This window comes from Fundulus heteroclitus, chromosome 16 (assembly GCF_011125445.2).
Source record: "Fundulus heteroclitus isolate FHET01 chromosome 16, MU-UCD_Fhet_4.1, whole genome shotgun sequence".
NCBI lineage: Eukaryota > Metazoa > Chordata > Actinopteri > Cyprinodontiformes > Fundulidae > Fundulus > Fundulus heteroclitus.
This window is the reverse complement of record NC_046376.1, coordinates 12,985,951-13,005,227: the sequence shown is the minus strand read 5'-3', so window position 1 is coordinate 13,005,227 and position 19,277 is coordinate 12,985,951. Positions and strand designations below refer to the sequence as shown.

Below are 19,277 nucleotides of genomic sequence, written 5' to 3'. Positions count from 1 at the left end.
CAAACCTGAGCACATTGACAAGTTGTTTGGTGGGATGCCCTGAATTCCTGCTTGGTGACACGCAGGTTCGGTGAGCAGACAAACAACTCTCCCACAGATAAGAAAAAAAAAAAAATGCTGCGCAGGGTAGTCTCATACCTTGAAGCCATCTGTGAATCCACCAGAGATTGCAAGTGTGGGAATAGAAAAAGTCTCACCTGCGGTAACCCAGAACCTCAAGCAAGCGGTCATACCAATGACAATGCAGCAGATATGTTTTTATATATATACATATATATATGGATGTGCTTTTTAATGAATATAAATGCCAACGTTGTGTTGCATCTCGTGGAAGAGGGAGTTTTTTTGGGGGGGAGGGGGGCTTTGTATCTTTATAATGCCAGGAGATTTGAGCAAAGGCATGAGAATAACACGTTGAACCTTAAAGCAGATTAAAGCAACAGAAGCCCCCTCCAGGTACCACTAAGCTAACGAGGCTACAGTACACAAAGAATCACTATATTGGAAAACAACAGACTGAAAAATCATTGCTGGGTCCAACGAGTCTCAGTTTCAGCCGTGACGTTAGGACAGTAGGGTCAGAATTTTGCATGTCTCAGCGCTTCAAGCCCGATGCAGTACTGTAATTTCTTAAGCCGTTCAGTGTTCTCCATTCTCTAGTATGTTTTTTTTTTTTTTTTTTTTACAATTATGTCACATTATTTGCTGCCGAACTGCTAAACAAGGTCATGGACTTCTGGATTATCGATTTCGCTAATCTGAATTTTTATTTCTTGGAGTGATTTTGTAGTCCAAGCTGAAAGATGCCAAAGCTACAAGTGGATGAGTCACCGTTGTTCACTACATCGCCCCGAGTTCCTCTTACCCACGCCTCAGAACAGAAGTAAAAACGGGGAACATAGGGGGTGAAATAACGACAAACTCAGACCTAAACATTGCAGTTTCATTTTATAGAGACCACAACTGAATGATTTCAGTGTAAAAAAGGAAAAACTTGCAAGCTTGATATGTCCCCTTTAAACCAAGTTAAACTGCACTCCAGTGGCCTCCAAAGACAGTCACCATATCTCAAAGTAAATAAAGACGATGTGGTTGAACAGGAAATCCAGACCACGGAGACCTGGCAAACCAGTCTGCAGCAACTGTGATACCATCATGTAAATATGGAGCTACATTTATAAGCAGTTTGGAGAACTAGCTAAGTTTTGGCCATGGATAATAAAAGTAGTTCAGTAGAGAAAAGTGAGTAACTTTTTTTTTTATTTTTTTTTTTAAGTGAGGCGCTTTAAGTTTGCTAAATTATTAACAAATCTGAACCAGTGATGTCTCCGGGGGAGTTTTGTTAATTTAGCAATTATATTAGATCCAGCAGTGAAAACAAGACCCTCATGCACCAATAAGCTCCTTGTCAGCTTTTCTCTATTTGTCAGCTGGCTTGACGGTCCGCCCAGTTCAGCGCTGTCATTGGCTGGCAGGGCTGCGCATCGCATCAGACGCACGGGGCTGGATATTTCCCTGCGTTACACTGGAAGCCACTTTTAGTTTACAGACTCAGTCAAACACTCAGCATCTACCTGGTCGGGACGCCTTTAACTTGGATTTGCCTCCCGGTGTCTTCACACCTCATTGTTTGGCTCAAACCAACTCGTTGTTGTTTTTTCTTAATTATGCGACTTGTTAGTTGAGCTGAACCCCCCCCCCCCCTCCAAAAAAAAAAACGTCTTTTTATTTCCTCGAATCTCTTTTTGGGAAATAGAGTGTTTAACTCCAAGGAGCGGTTCAAGTGCCAAACTCAGCAACAATGAACAAGAGCGGGATGGTGACGGAAATCCGCACACAGATCAGGAAAGAGCCGTTCGCCGGCAAATACGAGCTGGCGGCGGGCAAAGAGCTGGGCAGGTGAGTTGTTTTTGTTTGAACCGGGGGCTAAGACGCCCGTCAGCTGATTCTCCGGCGGTGTTACCTCAGCGGCCGGACTTTGCAACAACGCGTCGATCCCCTGAAACCGCGGAATCGTTAGATTTACCCCCCTTGCACGTGCTCGGAGAGCGCGTTAATTGGACATTATTAATGTGAAGCATTATTTCTGTCTCGTGAAGGAGCGGCGCTTGGCACAAGGGGCCGCGCGCGCGCGTACCGGTAATGCGCTTTTGTGGATCGGCTTAAAGTTTCCGAGCGGATTATTACTATCACCAAACATTTTTGCTGCTTTGAGAAGGAGAAAAATTGGAATGCCTCCATGTGTCCTTATTGCTGTCGTGCACAGTAAGGCTGTCTAATGCATTCACTGCATCACGTTCTGCTCTCCCCAGCTGTTGTATGCCCACGTTTGTGGTTTTAACATTGTGGTCGTTTAAAGTTTCAGATCTCACGAGCTCAGCCTCACATTTACCCTAAAAAAAATACACTTTGTGGAGTTGTCTTAGTGGATAGACTTAAGATATGTTCTTTACAATTTTAAACGTTCTGTTTCCCCTCAATATTTCATCAAATGACGTCATTCTTCCTTATGCATAACTTTCAAATTTGTTAAAATCAAGACACCCCCCTTTTTTGCTTCTCTCCGAATCTGTTTAGCTTAGATCTGAACAAATATTATTGTCATTTTGATATCCGGTGTGTGCAATATAACCTTTGCTGGAAACATTTAGGAGGATATAATGTTTCAGGCGCCTGCCGTTCACATTGCCAATGATATATTTGGCAGCCTTCCTCTGTTCTTTAAGACCCAAAAGCCCAGGCTCATTGGTGGGGTTACTGTGATGACAGAAAAAGAGATTAGAGGGAAATGTAGGTTAATCACAATCAATGCCATCCTCTCAGTTCTCAGCAATGATACTGCAATGTCATGATGTCCTAATATTGTGCAGCCCTGGTTTCATTAGTGTCCCGTGTTCCATAATAAACCCGCCTTCTGATTGACGGGACGGGGCCGGTTCTGATTTCAGACGCTGATAACTGTGACAGCAGCCGCTACGAGCTTTAGGATGCCCATGAGGTCCAGATTAGAGCACGCTCTGACAACTCCTTCCGTCTCTCATGACTTCAACCCCGACAACATCCTGAGCTCGGGCCCCATAATCACATTAGGCGAAGGAATGTATGCAGGCACGCAGCAGGAAATCAGGTGTAAAGTCTGAACATTATTTTGTTTACCATATTAGAGACCGGTGGTGCCGGCTTCAATATTTCCACCCTTGATTTCTTTTAACCGTGTCAAGTTAGAAAAACCATGAGGTTTTTTTTTTTTTATTTCAGGTTTAATCATCAGGCTTTGTGATATGAGCTAGGCTCCCCCTCAGAGAAGCGCGCATAAAAATGCACGGCTCTAAACCAGGAAGAGGAACTTGTCTTCCGTCTGTGAAACAGGCAAATTCGAGTCGCAAGACCTGTTGTTTCACATTGCACACGAGTCGGCGACCTGCCGTGGGAAACAAAGCGCAGACGCACCAGGAAGATGATTTCTCAAACAAATGATTGAAAATCTCTGAAATGCAATTGGTTTTATGTCCTTTTAAAGTGGATGATGGAAGACGGTTGTTTTTAACAGATTTTATTGGAAGATGACCCTAAATGTTAACCCTCTCCGCTGTGTAATGGCAACCCCAAATGTTAGAGAATGAAACTTTCACATAGAATCGCAAAAAAAATAAATATGTGAAGCAAACCTTCTGCTTGAAATATTACCTGAACGGTTCTGTGCCTCTGAAACATTAGAGTGTGAACGCAGCCAGCTGGAAGGTGGCCCTGTTTGGTGACCTCTGACCTGTTGTCAACCTATGAAAAGGCCTCCTGTCGCTCTTTTATGTTTCCACTTGTCACTTCTTTTCACTCCGTATGTAGTTCCCACCCCACAGATCCGAACTTGGCTAATTAAGTATGAAAAGGGCTGTGACGGCTTTTGCCTTTTTTTTTCCACGCTAAACGGCGACACGTCGCCATTCTGCGAGGCCGGTTAACTGCACAAGAGACGAAGGATCCGGGCCTCCACCGCGGCCCGGCCCTGGAGCCAGAACGGAGCCAAGCCAGAAGAGTTGCTGTTTTTTTTTTTTTTTTTTGGTCAGGCGCTCAGTGGTCCTGGGTTAAAACTGTGTGGGAATGTGTCTGGAACCACGCTGGCTGCTGTTTTCATTTACATTCAGCCCCGTTCTTCAACTCTGCACATTCTGCTTTGTTGTCTTAAGGCTCAGAGTTCCTCCTCAGACAAGGATGTTTACAGTGTAGTGTCCACTTCTTTTTGCATGCTTATAACAGTCCAGCAGACCTGAGGCTAGTTACCCCCCCCCCCCCCAGCCTGGCCCGGCCTGGGTCAGGTGGGTGGTCCTGGTCTGGAGGCCGCTGTTTTTAGCTGACTGGTCAGCTTTTGTGTGACTTGTCAAAGGAGAAGCAGTCTCTTCCTAAGGGTCTGGGCGGAGGCATTGACACTATTCCATTTGTCCTCGCTGCTGTCAGCTGGGAAGAAAGGGAAGTGGACGAGGCCTCATAATCAGTGTGGGAGGAGGGGGGGGGACTGGTTGGTAATTGTGTCAGTTTGACACATGGTGGCAATTTTACACACGCTGGACATCCTGCCGCACCCACGGGTGACCCCGAACACCTTTTTTCTTTTCTTTTTTTTACTTCATCTGCAGAAAACTTTATCTCAGTAGTCTTTGGTGTCCCTTTTTTTTTAAACTCAGCTGGGTAATTTGTTGTTTTGATAATTTGGATTTCCCGCAACCCCGTTCTGGCATCCCTGTGTTTTTGTTTGACCCGTTCCCTTATCGCGTCCTTGCCCACTTTCAGCGGGCCCTCGCCAAAAGCTTCACGCTTATCTGCCTCTTGTCAGACCCTCCTGAAGCCCAGAGACAAAGGAGGGGAATGGAGAAACTCAGCCGAACATCTGATGGCGCACTCTCAACAGAGCAGATCTGCGTTCAATAACGGTCGGCGCTTTCAAGTGATGATTCTGACCGGCCTTATCTCAGGGCGCCATCCCCATAACCGTTCCTTTCTGTCGCGCACAAATTCACCGCCGGCTTCACCGTAAGCAATCGCTCACATGTCATTTTTCTGCCTCTCTGCTAATCACCCCCTTCTTGTCTTCCCACCCTTGTGGTTTCCAGGGGAAAGTTTGCCGTGGTGAAGAAGTGCACCGAGAAGGCAACAGGAAAGCCGTACGCTGCCAAGTTTCTGCGAAAGAGGCGGAAGGGAGCGGACTGCCGCATGGACATCTTAAACGAGATAGCTGTGTTGGAGTTGGCCAAGGCTAACCCCTATGTGGTGGGACTGCATGAGGTCTACGAAACCAGCTCCGAAATTATCCTCGTTCTGGAGTGGTAAGTCAGCACTCAGCAGCGGTCTGAGAAAGTCCGTGCTCTGCTTCGCAGTAGTTTCCTAAAGTTTCTGTTTGCAAACACAGCTTATAACACTGCCTGCTTGCTCTACTACTGATGAGACAGATGCAATTTATTCAATAATACCTCACTTTGAAAAGAAAAGCTAAAACCTAATGATGGGACGACACATCCCCCTAGAATCAGAACATCTCTAAATGATCACAAATGAAGCAGTCTCTAAAGGTAAAAGGGTTTTCTCCCTAAATCGATCCTGGCGTCAGGGCGAATCTTGTCATGCAACATGCCGTGATTTGCATAAACAAAGCTTCAGGGTTTTCTTCTGAATACAGGAGACACGCGTCCAATGTGCAACCTTGAGTTATTGTTGCAGACAGTCTGCCTTATATGGAAATTTCCTCTAGCTGTGCTAAGTGACAGGAACTGTCACTTTAAACACTGGTGTTGCAGAACTGCATGTGGCGCACTGCGAGTAAACGACAAATTTAGCCGCGGATTACTCATTTGAAACTTGCTCATCAGCGCTTAAGACCCTTGACTAAACATGTGAACTGGCGAGTCATTGTCGCCACAGGAGGGGAGCCATACCGGCTGTCTGGCTCTGGACTATTATGGTAGAATATTCCATGATGTAACATGTAAATGTCCCTCGGCTGCTACAATGACTTTGTGCATTAGAATTTGGAAAGACTGCTTACACTGCAAAAACGGAACTAAAAATAAGTAAAATGTTCTTATAATTAGTGTATCTGTCTTTGATTTGAGCAGGTAAATAAGATGATCTGCCAATAGAATAAGATTTGTGCACTTAAAATAGGAACAATTCATCTCCATCATCTTCTTTCAAGTGCAGGGTGTCTAATTATCTTAATTTAGGCGTCAAAATACTCATTCCATTGGCAAATGATCATATTTACCTGCTCAGATAAAGGACAAAAACACTATTTTTAAGAACATTTTGCTTATTTTTAGATCCGTTTTTGCAGTGTAGCAGCTGAATTACCTCATTTGACTCATTAGAGGAAGCCAACATTGTGTAGGCTCGGTGACCAAGCTGAGGACCTCCTCCTATCCAGTCCTCACTGGTCATTTCAATCCCAGACATGGAGGGCTTCTGCAAAACAAAAGCTGCTCTGTGGCAGCATTTGACCGCTTGAATAAAGCGTGAAGGGGGGGGGGGGAAGTAGCGCCACAGTTCAACTCTGCATGCCTGCAGAGAAAACATAACAGGAGGTCAGTCTGCGTGAGCCTCCAGTTAAACCTTATTGCACACGAACAATGTGCCAATACTCAGTGGTAGGGTTTTTTAAATGTCAGACACCATCGCCTTCCCTGCACGCGAGGCCTCAAACCTGCCCAAACACCCAAAGCGAAACCGGTAAGCCAGCGAGAACCGGCATCTCTGAAGTGTTACACCTCATTTTCAAGAATCGCAAACCATTTTCCATTTCCTGTGGCTTTTAAATGCAAGCACCAAGCCAGGCTTCCAAAAGCAGCTCAAAGCGCCATGCTTGTGCTCTAGATGTTGCGCACGCACCGCTGTACGTGTCACGGCCACAACCACATCCGCGCCAATGACAGAGAAAGGGCAGAAGATGAGTTATGATAGCCTGAAAAGTGCAAGCTTCATTATGTGTCAGTTCCACAGAAACCTGCAGCAAAATGACGCCACATTTTACTGATTGTCACTTTGATGACAAATGAGTTCTCAAAGGTACTTTTTTTTTTTTTTTTTTTTTTTAGCCATTGACTCTTCAAGTCATAGTGAAGCGCTTTCCGTGAAAACCAGCTTTTTCATTTCCGTGTGTGCATAGTTAAAGCTCTACCACGAGGCTTAGCACCTTTTTTTTTTTTTCATGCACAACTAAGGTAGTTACTGTAACTTCAGTGTGTAAAATATACATATTTTTCTCTCTTCTTAGAAAGCAGAAGTCTTTTTCGTTTTGTTTTTAATGTTCCCCTGTTTTTTTTTTTTTTTTTCTCTTCTTCTTCAAGTCAATGTGTGACATAACACTGACTTCACTGGACTTCTGCTGAACCGTCACAAACTCAAACTTATTGTGCAGGAAAGGCATCCAGCTGTAAGGTTATCCTTCGTGACACTGGTTGGCAGAGCGCCGACTTAAACCAGCCCCCGCCTCGGTGGTACGCCAAAGTTGGCTTTGATCAAATGGCTTTTCCAGCAGATTATATGCTTATTTAGTTTTTTTTTTTTTTTTTTTTTAAACCAGGACAATGACTTATTTTATTCTTTTTACCTCACCATTGAGACTGAGTTAGTCGCTGTGGCTCCCAAAACAACGTCAAGTGCCTGACCTTTCTTAGAAAGAGGGACAACAGAGCTGTTCTTGGTTAAAATTGTGTTGACTCCGTTGAAATTAGGCAAAAGAGACTTTATCAAGATAGCATATTTGTCATGGCTTGACAGCTTAATGAAGGCAGTGAAGCACTTTGTCCTTTCGGGTGCGTGACTGTTCAGACAGACAGTAAGTGCTCGCAGCCAGGAGACGTTAACGTTGACAGATTAGAGTTTTAGTTTTGGGAACTGTGACCCAGTAAGACAAAGAGTTTTCTCTTTACCGGGAAAAGAATCGGTGAAATTAAGGCATGGACACATGGATTTGCCTCAAATTGGTGTAGAATTTTTATTTTTTTATTTTTTTTTAAATCGTCAGCGTTAACTGTGTTTAGCTGCTTTGAGAACCATCATTGGTTATGCTTGTTGATCCCATTAAAACAAAAACACAAATATTTAGGGATGTCCGGAAAAGACCAATAAATAAAAATGTGCATGATATTTAATTTTACAGTAGAAGGTAAATGAAAGTACAGGGTAAGAGATGAGAAGGTGCTGGTTATGTAAGATGGTGCCCAAGGCTTTCTCCCAATGTTCCCTCCTGAGGTTGAAAAGTATGTGTGCCGTCTAAATCCCCGGCACATGGTTGTAGTTTCTTTTCTTTTCCTTTTTTTTTGGAGGGGGAGACCTTTCAGCTTGAGGCTCTGATCTGATTGATCTCAGGCATCTAACATAAATCCACCATGTATCCACTTTACTTAGTAACTGTTACACAAGAACATTTGAGAGCCCTGAGGAATCTGAGCATTTCTGCCTCCAGCTTTGAGTCCAAAATGTTTTCTTTTGGAAACAAGTGGGAGAACCTTGCAGTCTGAGGCTACGCGGCCCTCTTTCTGTGGCTTCATAGAGGTTTAACATCATTTCCTTTTGTATTCAGAAATGTTCTAAGCTTTGATTAGTTGTGCATTGTTGGCTTCTGCTTCTTCCTCCTATTTTACTGAGGTCAATGGCTGCATATCAGGGTGTAATAGATCTTATCTAAGCCACTTACCTCATGTAACCATTCTTATCTGAATAATATTCTCTAAGAGGAGAAAGGTACAGTCGCAGGCAGGGTGCCTAAAACGTTATTGATTTATGCTCAGCCCTTCTGCAAGTGTACATGTGGACGAACTTTGCTCTTTAAAACCAAAGTACAGTAATGAATAGATGTTTGGTTGCTTAGCGTTTAGGAAAGTGGAAGTTACTTTGGGTTTATAGGCTAGATTTGCACAGGTTTGCATGTGTTGCTCTTAACATATGTGATTCAAACTTAAATAAATGTATGCAGCGGTTTTAAGGGACGGTATGACACATGTAATGCATGACCAATAATTCCCTCTTGTGCTGTCTTTGCAGTGCCGCAGGAGGGGAGATCTTCGACCAGTGCGTGGCCGAGGACGACGAGGCCTTCAAAGAGAAAGATGTGATCCGACTAGCCAAGCAGATCCTTAACGGCGTCGCCTTCCTGCATCGAAACAATGTCGTCCATCTGGATCTGAAAGTAAGCGCACAGCGTTTGTAGGACAGCAGAGGACAATGTACTGTACGCCCTTGAGGCGCACAGTTATGCAACCAGAGCTCATGGTTCCTTGGAGGAGTGGGTTGGCCAGTGGTCTCAGCAGAACCATGTTTACCTCAGTGCTTCCTGCTGTGACTAAGTGTTCAACTTTCTGACAAATTAACACGTTTCTGGTGGCTTCTTACGCAATCATGCTTTCGATGAAAGTCTGCAAACTTTATCCTTAAGCCAAGAAAAAATTGGTTGTATGTCCACTTTGGTTCTTCTGACCCATAAACAAACGTCCTATGTGGTTTCTGTGTGGTACCTGAAAGGCTCCGTGGATTAGCTAAAATCAGAACAGTGACCTGTAAACTCATGAACTACACCCCTAATCCTCTCCAGACTAGCAAGCCAAAATGTCTTCACTTCATTCACACGGTTGATGACGGCAGCTGTAAGAGCTGAGGCCGCTTCAAGTGTGTGTGTGTGTGTGTGTGTGTGTGTTTATATATAGTCATTGCATAACATAACTTTGCCTAATCTTTGTGCGTTTTCCCTCCAGCCCCAGAACATCTTGCTGACCAGTGCCAGACCCCTGGGGGACATTCGCATTGTGGACTTTGGCTTGTCTAGGAGGATGGAGAAGATCACAGAGGTCAGGGAGATCCTGGGTACCCCAGAATATGTGGGTGAGTTCTGGTTTCAGGTTTTCACTTCCCAGATTCTTCTGAGTCTTTTCAGACTTCAGGTTTTTTTTTATTCATGGCTTATTGGGTCTTTTGTTTCTCGTTTCCAGCACCAGAAATCCTGAACTACGAACCCATCAGCACCGCGACGGACATGTGGTAAGAGTGCTTCTTTGGCATGGAAATATATTCAGGATGTACACAGAACAGGGACATAAATCCTTTTTATACCTCTTGACTTCTTTTTTTCTTCTTTATTGGAATTGATTAACAGGTTAGCGTAAAGGTTCTCAACCTCAGTAAATCTAACTTCTTTCAAGTTCCACCACCTTGACGTGCTTTTTAAAACCTTAGAGCACAAGTGTCAAACTCCAGTCCTCGAGGGCTGCTGGTGTCCCACAACTTTTAGATGCAACTCTGCTTCAACACATCTGAATCAAATCATCAGGTCATTCACAGGATCGCATGGCGATCAGCTATTACAGCAGTTCTATTAAGGCTTGTTGGACGAGGGACGCATCTAAAGGCTGCTGGCCCCTTGCTTTCAAGGGCCAAAGTTTGAGGTCCCGGCCATAAAACAATGGGGTTTAGAGTTTGTTATGGCTTTAAAATGTTTTGAAAAATACAGTGGCATTAGATTGTGTTGCTAATAGTGGTCAGTCCGGACATGATTTAGCGAAGATCAGACTTCAGACGTAGCGGGAACGCAGCGGAAGTAGACAGCAACACATGTTGCTCGTTCGCTGTGTTCTTCTTCGGTTCGTACTGGGAGCTCTAAAGCCTTCTGATAAAGCCACGGTCCGTGTGCTGGAACAAGTTATCTTTTCGGCTGTTTGTAGATAATAGCTCTATGTCACGCTTGATCCGTTCACCGCTATCACCGAGGGCAGCCCAAGGACCGCCAGTGGCACTTGTAGCATAATGTGAGAACCAGGGGTTTGGAGGAAGTCAGGCAGATTAGTTGTTGTGTGGCGTCTCTGTAACCATCAAAGACGACACCTTCGCCCCCCTAACGTCCTTCTTCCTCTCTCTGTTCCAGGAGCATCGGGGTCCTGATCTGCGTCATGCTGACGGGCGAGTCTCCCTTTCTGGGTGATGACAACCAGAAGACATTCCTCAACATCTCTCAAGTCAACATAGACTATTCAGAGGAAATGTTTGATAGGATCTCCTCCCTGGCAGTTGACTTTATCAAGTCCTTATTGGTGAAAAACCCCAGGTGAGGACTTTATTCAGAAAGATAATTTGTTTTTTTTGTCTTATCATGTCCCGGCAGCTTAGACACCCGGTCCTGTAGATCTGCTTTCCTTGCCGGGTCAGTGGCAGATTTACTCTACAAAAGGAGCAAAAGCAATATTCCTAGTGTTGGACAATAGAGAACAAGATGGTGCTTTTTGGATGCGTTTAGCTAAATCAGTAATCCGCTTCCATTTGCATCATCTTTTATCGGATTGACACACGAAGGAAGTGAGTCATGTTCAAGCTGCCGGAACTACGTCCGTATGGTTACAAGATTTAAGTCAATGTGAAAAAAAGTGATTTCCTGTTCTGCAAAATGTGACTGTACTGTAAATTTCCAAGATTTGAAGACTTAAGACAAAAAAAATAAATCATGAAACTCTGATTAACCTCACTTTTACCCTAATTGGGTGGCTCCGGCTAAGAGGCCTCAATTTGCAACTGTAATTTATCCGCCTCACAGCCAAAGCCACAATTTTGAGCCAGTATCACTTAATTGCAACAGATTAGTGGTAACACTTGGGGGGGAAATGAAAGTATTTCTTATGATTGTTGTTTTCAATGAGACAAGGAGAACTTTTTAGAGAGAAAAGTATAATTTATGTGGTTTTACAAACCCAGTGATGAAAAGAAAACGTAGTCGACGCCTGAGAGAATCGATTGAATCCGGAAGATCCGAGCCATCCGACGGTTACGTAAACTCCGTGGGAATTTCCACTCATTAAAAAGTGTTATTGTGTTTGTGTGCGCAGGAAGAGAGCCACGGCAGAAGCATGTCTCAAACATCCCTGGCTGAACCCCCACCCCCTCTCCCAACCGCTCCTCCAGAAGATGTTGGCCTTCTCGCTGGACGACAACGAGATGAGCCAGTCGGAATCGGAGCCCGAGAGCCCGGCTCACTCCCCGGAGCTGGGATCGTTTGAGTCGTTCCTCATGTGCCCGGGGCAGGGCGGGCTCAAGGCGGGCCTCGGCGCCTTCTCCTTCAGCGAGCCGCCCTTCCCCACGCGACCTGAGATAAAGCAGGAGCTGATATGCTGACCCATGTTTCACTCGTTGGTGAGGGACTAGAGGGATTCAAACTCAACGGAGCAGAGGCTGGGAGCCGGCGAGGCTGCAGCTTCGAGGCCCCCGATGTTCGACGGCTGCTTTATGCCAAGCTGCCTTTACTGCTGTGATGTCTTTGAGCTCAGCTGTTTGCGGCTTCGTACCTCTGGCTGTTTCTTTTTTTTTTTTTTTGTGACCGTGCTTTTGAACTGACTTGGAAAAGCTGCACAGGCGAAGCCTTCGAGGAAGGATGAAGCGGAAAAGAGTGGGAGACGACATAGAGAGACCTTGTTGCACGACTGCCTTAAAAGTGACAGAAATGAACAAAGCTCGGCTGCACACTGTCTAGTTCACCCCCCCTGCACTGGTGTCTTTTTTACCTCTACGACCCGTCGGACTGGGCCGCGGCTCTTTCTTTCTTTTTCTTTCTTTCTTCACCCACCAGAATGCCGTATCTCCCAGTCGACTTGTACATAACTTCTCTGTAACCGTTTGAAGACGGCAAAGAATTGAAACTTGGGTCTATTAAGAGAAGAAGAAAAAAAAGGAAATGCAACAGAGGGCAGCACCTATGCTGAAGCCAGACATTAAAATGTTTTTTTTTTTTTGTTTGTTTTTTTAAATGTTTATTTATGTTTGCCTCATATTGCCTCGGCCCCTTAATGTTCGAGCCACATAAATGCCCGAGTTTAAGTCTGACATAGTAGCGTTCTTATATTTTAAGACAATCTTGAGCACTTTTTCTTTATTTTTTTGTTTTTGTTTGTTGGACTAAAAAGGCTCATGAAGCATAATCCGCTGTTGCACAGTGTACTGTACATAGAAGCTGTTCACCATCCCTCTGTTTTTGCCACATTACCTGAACATGATGTGCCACTTCTTTTGTTAAATTCAGTTTAAACCTTATGTGTTGGGCTATTGCACAGGTTGCACAGGATGTTTTGTACCTATTTGGAAGGTTGCTACTGGGTTTCAATGCTCTTTGTCCAAGAAAGAGGAAAGCTTAGAAGTTTCCAAGAGTTATTTAATGTGTTATGAGACCGTAACAACGTGATCTGTATTTATAGAAATATGTGGGTCCTGCCTTCAGATTCTTGGTGAGAATTTCTGAAACTTAAAGTACAAATATGTATGTTGTGAGGGTTGGAAAAAATGTTCTGCCAGTTGATCAATGTTCAGCATCCATATAATTCTTTTTTTTGCAAAGCAACTTTGACTTATTCCTGTTGTTTTTCCTGCTCTTGAATTTCAGGAAGGTTTGCACTTGTCCTTGTGGACATAATGTTAATATAAATATGTGTTTGTTTATGGCATGCATTGCAAAATGTACTAAGAAAAGAAAAAAAAAGAAATAATTACATGTGCTTTTGTATCAGACACTGTTGTCGTTTTTGTATGCTTTTTCAACACACCTTCATTTACTTCTCAAACAATTACCTAACGAGTTAAAACACCTCATTCATCTAGGACAGGGGTCAACAACTTTCCACAAGCCAGAGAGCCATTTTTGCCCTCGCTTCAACGACACAAAATAAATTAGTCTAAATCTACTTGACCTCCTTTTGATAAAAGTTGGCTTATCTAGTTTTATACCTGCAATAAAACATTGACTTGTTTTTTATGGTTATAGGGGAACCATAAATACCATGGATACATGGTGGCTTTATAGGCTTAAGAGTAAAATAAATTTTCCTGAAACATTACATAACTATTAAAAAAGGAGGGTAACGAAAGCATATGGTTTGTGGCATAATGTGGAAAACATGACTGAACAACAAAAAGGGGGGGAAAAGTTCAGAACCACTGGAACTGGGATCATCGAGGAGGAGGTGGGAGATCATGCTTAAAAAGCGTTATTAAAGGATTTTTATTAGGGCTGGACAATAATTCAATAATGATATACATCGATCGATTGTCGTATATCGATGATAGAAAAAAGGGTCAATAAAAAGTTTAATAGAATAAAAGTTTTCCATCCTTATCCATTTTAGCCATGTAGGTTAATATTACAGTCATTACATCCTCCTAGCCAATCACAAACACAGACCCAGGAACCAAGCTCCGCCCACTTCAAAGGGTTTAGAGAGCACACGTTCTATTTGCTTTTTTCAAAAGTTGTAGTTTTGGTAAAAAGTTGGTTGAATAAAAGGTTGAGTTTGAATTCAGGGTTTGTGTGTATCTAAAAATAGGTCTCTAAGCAACAGCATAAAATGGCCAGGGTTGCACTTAAAATATATGTTTTGAATTTGTTGATAATTATCAATATCAATCCAGTATGACTTCTATTATATCAATATGTTTTTTATATATCGTCCAGCCCTAAATGTTAAACATCTTTGCCAATGGGGATGGGGGTTGTAGATTTTTCAGTCTCTTTGACCAGGTTACTTTAAAGGAGTTTTATACCTTTTTTTAAAAGATGGATTCTGGTCATTCTGTTCTAATGCTGTCTAAGAATAAATTAAAACCGATCGGCAAGATCGTAAAATATATTTTATTTATGAATTTTATACAAATATAATCTTTCCATCAAGGAACAGCAGTTCAGCTCTAATTTAATGTTAAACACAGGAAGCCTCAAAAATAGATACAAAAATATGACACCACCTGCTGTGAGAATCAATCGCTTTAGCGCAGAACTTGTTTCACTTTAAAGGGCTAACCGGTGGACTCAATTTTTTTTTCATGTGTAATTTTGCATCGTGTCTGTTTGACTCTTAATGCTGAAAGACGGGGGAGACCTCTTTGCCAAACATTGCTCTGGGACCACATTGCTCATAGAGCCTCTGTTTTTCGAGTCAACATACCTATTTACAGAACCGAGTATCACGGTTGGAGGGAGGAGAGAAAAAGAAAAAAAAAAAGCTCTCTTGGGCCTGACTTCCATAAATATCCAATGGCTTCTCTGAACAGGAAATGCCAGCATCCTGTAAAGAGGAAGCGGGAGTAATCCATTCCAAGGTAGCAAAGTTTCTTTCTCTTTCATGTTTACTTGTGTCAGGTTAAACAATATCAGCGCTTGCCTGAATTCTTGCTCTAATGTGCTCTTCCTCCTGTTTTAGGCTCTGAGCTGCAGCAGCCAATAAGGAGAGAGCAGGACTTCCTGCGGGGTCCTTGTCTGGTGGCTCTTTGCTGGATGGACCGCTTCCTCTAAAGAAAGTCCTGCTGCTGCATGAAGCTCAGGAATGCCAGAAATGTTCATAACTGACCTCCCCTCTCTCTCTCTTTTTTTATAACCTGTGTCCTTTATGCCTCTCTTCCCTCCTGTTTTCCATGTGAGGTTTGTTTTGTCAGTGGCAGATGGTATTGTTCCCATTCTGCATCCACACACTAACAGATGCGGTTACAGACGAGCCTCATTTAACGGCTCTTTCTTAGAAGAACTCGAATATTAGGTGACCGGTAGAAAATTATTTGGAACAGATGCGGCCACATGTGTGATCTCCTAACTGGGATGTGTGCTACAAAGTCTGGGTTTATAATAATAATAATAATAATAATAATAATAATAATAATAATAATAAAAGACTTGGCTCATAAAGATTCAACAAAGCCCAGTAAAAGAGTTTCATCCAGATATGCTGCTTCAGTCACACTCTTTGGGCTAAAACTGAGGTCCCAGTTAAAGGCTTTCTTGTTTTGAATGTGACATTGATGTACGCTACTTTAAAAACTCCATCAGTCTCTCTTGAGTCAGGATAACATTGAAAAAAACAAACTGATTGTTTCTAATGTTATACAAAGCCCTTAAAGTAAAGGACATTTGCTTTATTTCATACTAACTGCACTTACTGTTTAAAATGCATGAACTATAGGTCAAAATGTAAAGTTTGCATGAAACATTAGTTCGCCGACTACTGTTGTCAGCCCTGTGAAGCTCTTACATAACCGCGTCCGTTCCCTCAGAAATGATATCATGTCTGTAATCGAACATTTGTTTATGTAAATCACGTTACTTCGTCACATTCAAATAATAAATGACATCTGGGTAGATGACAAGAGGCAGCGTTTCATAATGCTTTAGAAAAAGGAAGAGCAATGTCGAAATTCTTTAATTTACATGTCATCTCGCAATCAAACGTCATTGTCTCAACTTTGCTGTTGTTCTGCCCACATGTTCTGTCCAGTACCACTTTAAAAACTCTTAAAGCTCTTTAAAGTTCTTTGTAACTCCTTAAACGTACGTATGAAAACACCCAGTCCTTCCATAACCCTGTGGCAAGAACGTGAACACAGAGATCGCAAATGGAGGTTGGAGGAGTCTTTCCGCTTCACTTTTGCAACCCATCCTGGTTTCGCCGCGTTGTTCAATCCTTTGTGAAAGTAAACCGCATCACTGCAACAAATGGCTTGAAATGACTCAGTGAACCAATCAGAAAGCAGTTCTGTTGCTCCATATAATTTCTCACTAGGCAAGGCAAGGCAAATTTATTTATATAGCACAATTCAGTACAGGGACAATGCAAAGTGCTTTACATGATTAAAATATAGCAAATTAAAACAGAATAAAAGCAAGTAGGAATAAAATGTAGATAGAAAATAGAACAAAAAAGTGGTGATTCAGTTAACTAGAACAGTTGAAGGCAATCCTAAACAAATGTGTTTTTAATCTTGATTTAAAGGAACTTAGGCTTTCCGCACCTTTAAAATTTTCTGGAAGTTTGTTCCAGATAAGTGGAGCATAGGAACTAAATGCTGCTTCTCCTTGTTTGGTTCTGGTTCTAGGTATGCAGAGTAGGCTGGAGCCATAAGACCTTAGTGGTCTGGATGGTTGATACACTGAAAACAAGTCTGTGATGTATTTAGGTGCTAAGCCATTTAGGGATTTATAGACTAACAGAAGTATTTTAAAGTCTATTCTCTGAGATACAGGGAGCCAGTGGAAGGACTTTAGAACTGGGGTGATGTTCTCTACTTTCTTAGTCTTAGTGAGGACGCGGGCAGCAGCATTCTGGATCAGCTGCAGCTGTCTGATCCACTTTTTAGGCAGACCTGTGAAAATACCGTTGCAATAATCTATTCGACTAAAAATAAACGCATGGATTAGTTTTTCCAGATCCTGCTGAGACATCAGTCCTTTAATCCTAGAAATGTTCTTCAGGTGATAGAAGGCCAAGCTTGTAACTGTCTTTAGGTGCTTTTGGAGGTTCAGGTCTGAGTCCATCACTACTCCCAGATTTCGGGCCTGATTAGTGGTTTCTAGCTGAAACAGCTGAAACTGTGTGCTAACTTTTGATCTCTCCTCTATTGGTCCAAATGTTATTACTTCTATAAACTATATATATATATATATATATATATATATATATATATATATACATACATACAGGGGTTGGACAATGAAACTGAAACACCTCTCATTTTAGTGTGGGAGGTTTCATGGCTAAATTGGTCCAGCCTGGTGGCCAATCTTCATTAATTGCACATTGAACCAATAAGAGCAGAGTGTGAAGGTCCAATTAGCAGGGTAAGAGCACAGTTTTGCTCAAAGTATTGCAATGCACACAACATTATGGGTGACATACCAGAGTTCAAAAGAGGACAAATTGTTGGTGCACGTCTTGCCTTGCATCTGTGACCAAGACAGCAAGTCTTTGTGATTTATCAAGAGCCCCAGTATCCAGGGTAATGTCAGCATACCACCAAGAAGGACAAACCACATCCAGCAGGATTAACTGTGGACACAAGAGGAAGCTGTCTGAAAGGGATGTTCGGGTGCTAACCCGGATTGTATCCAAAAAACATAAAACCACGGCTCCCCAAATCATGGCAGAATTAAATGTGCACCTCAACTCTCCTGTTTCCACCAAAACTGTTTGTCGGGAGCTCCACAGGGTCAATATCCACGGCCGGGCTGCCATAGCCAAACCTTTGGTCACTCGTGCCAATGCCAAACGTCGGTTTCAATGGTGCAAGGAGCGCAAATCTTGGGCTGTGGACAATTTGAAACATGTATTGTTCTCTGATGAGTCCACCTTTACTGTTTTCCCCACATCTGGGAAAGTTACGGTGTGGAGAAGGTCCAAAGAAGCGTACCACCCAGACTGTTGCATGCCCAGAGTGAAGCATGGGGGTGGATCAGTGATGGTTTGGACTGCCATATCATGGCATTCCCTTGGCCCCATACTTGTGCTAGATGGGCGCGTCACTGCCAAGGACTACCGAACCATTCTGGAGGACCATGTGCATCCAATGGTTCAAACATTGTATCCTGAAGGAGGTGCCGTGTATCAGGATGACAATGCACCAATACACACAGCAAGACTGGTGAAAGATTGGTTTGATGAACATGAAAGTGAAGGCCATCTCCCATTGGGGTGCACATCTCTGGAGGTCACCCTGGACAGGTCGGCAGTCTATCACAGGGAAAAACTTAGACATACTGGGCAGACTACCATGCATGCACACACTCACACCTAAGGACAATTTAGAGTGACCTAACAGTCATGTTTTTGGACTGTGGGGGGAAGCCGGAGTACCCAGGAGGGTAGCCACACACGCACAAGGAGAGCATTCAAACTCCATGCAGAAAGAGCCCGGGGTTCAAACCCAGGACCTTATTGCTGTTAGAGTTGTTGGACATGTGCAGCTGGCATAACTGCGTGTTGAGAGGACGAAAACATTGAAAAAAAACAACCCAAACGTCACCTGACAGTGTGTGTCCCATACTCAAAATCCGCAAAGTGCTTCACAGAAATGAGGCCAACTGTGACAAATCAAATCCTGGTCGAAATTCTTCATGTTCACTTTCAGGAAGTTGACCGGGACAAAAGGAGAGAGAACATTTCTTTCACGTGTCCCAGAAGAGCTCGCGAAGGAAAAACAGACGGAGAGAGAGAGAACATTTCCAGCAGGGGCCGAGCGCCCGTAACCGCTGGTAATGCCTTTCTTATGGCGGCGCATTCATAGCAGTGAGGGAGGCAAAATCCTTTGGTTAGGCAGAGCTATTTATTTCCCCCCCCCCTTGGAAGAGGATGAAGAACAATAAAACCATTCTAAACAAAGAGTAGCCCGACCTGATGCTGCTGCCTGTTTTTCCTCCCATGTGTGCGGTGACAGTCCTCCCTCAGTGTGGGGGCTCTTCTCACACACAGGATACTCAGGAAACCACACAACTGGCCCGCTAAGCCCGG

General features: G+C 43.3%; 1 protein-coding gene across 1 annotated transcript; it reads left to right on the top strand.

Annotated features, from left to right (window-relative positions):
- Positions 1–1,703: 1,703 nt before the first annotated feature.
- On the top strand, positions 1,704–13,521 carry stk17al (serine/threonine kinase 17a like). The gene is made up of 7 exons (XM_012872037.3): positions 1,704–1,899; positions 5,106–5,318; positions 9,031–9,175; positions 9,738–9,864; positions 9,972–10,020; positions 10,901–11,080; positions 11,853–13,521. Exons 1-7 carry the CDS (start codon positions 1,802–1,804, stop codon positions 12,136–12,138), a joined length of 1,098 nt encoding a protein of 365 aa, XP_012727491.2. The 5' UTR covers positions 1,704–1,801; the 3' UTR covers positions 12,139–13,521.
- The last annotated feature ends 5,756 nt before the right edge of the window (positions 13,522–19,277 follow it).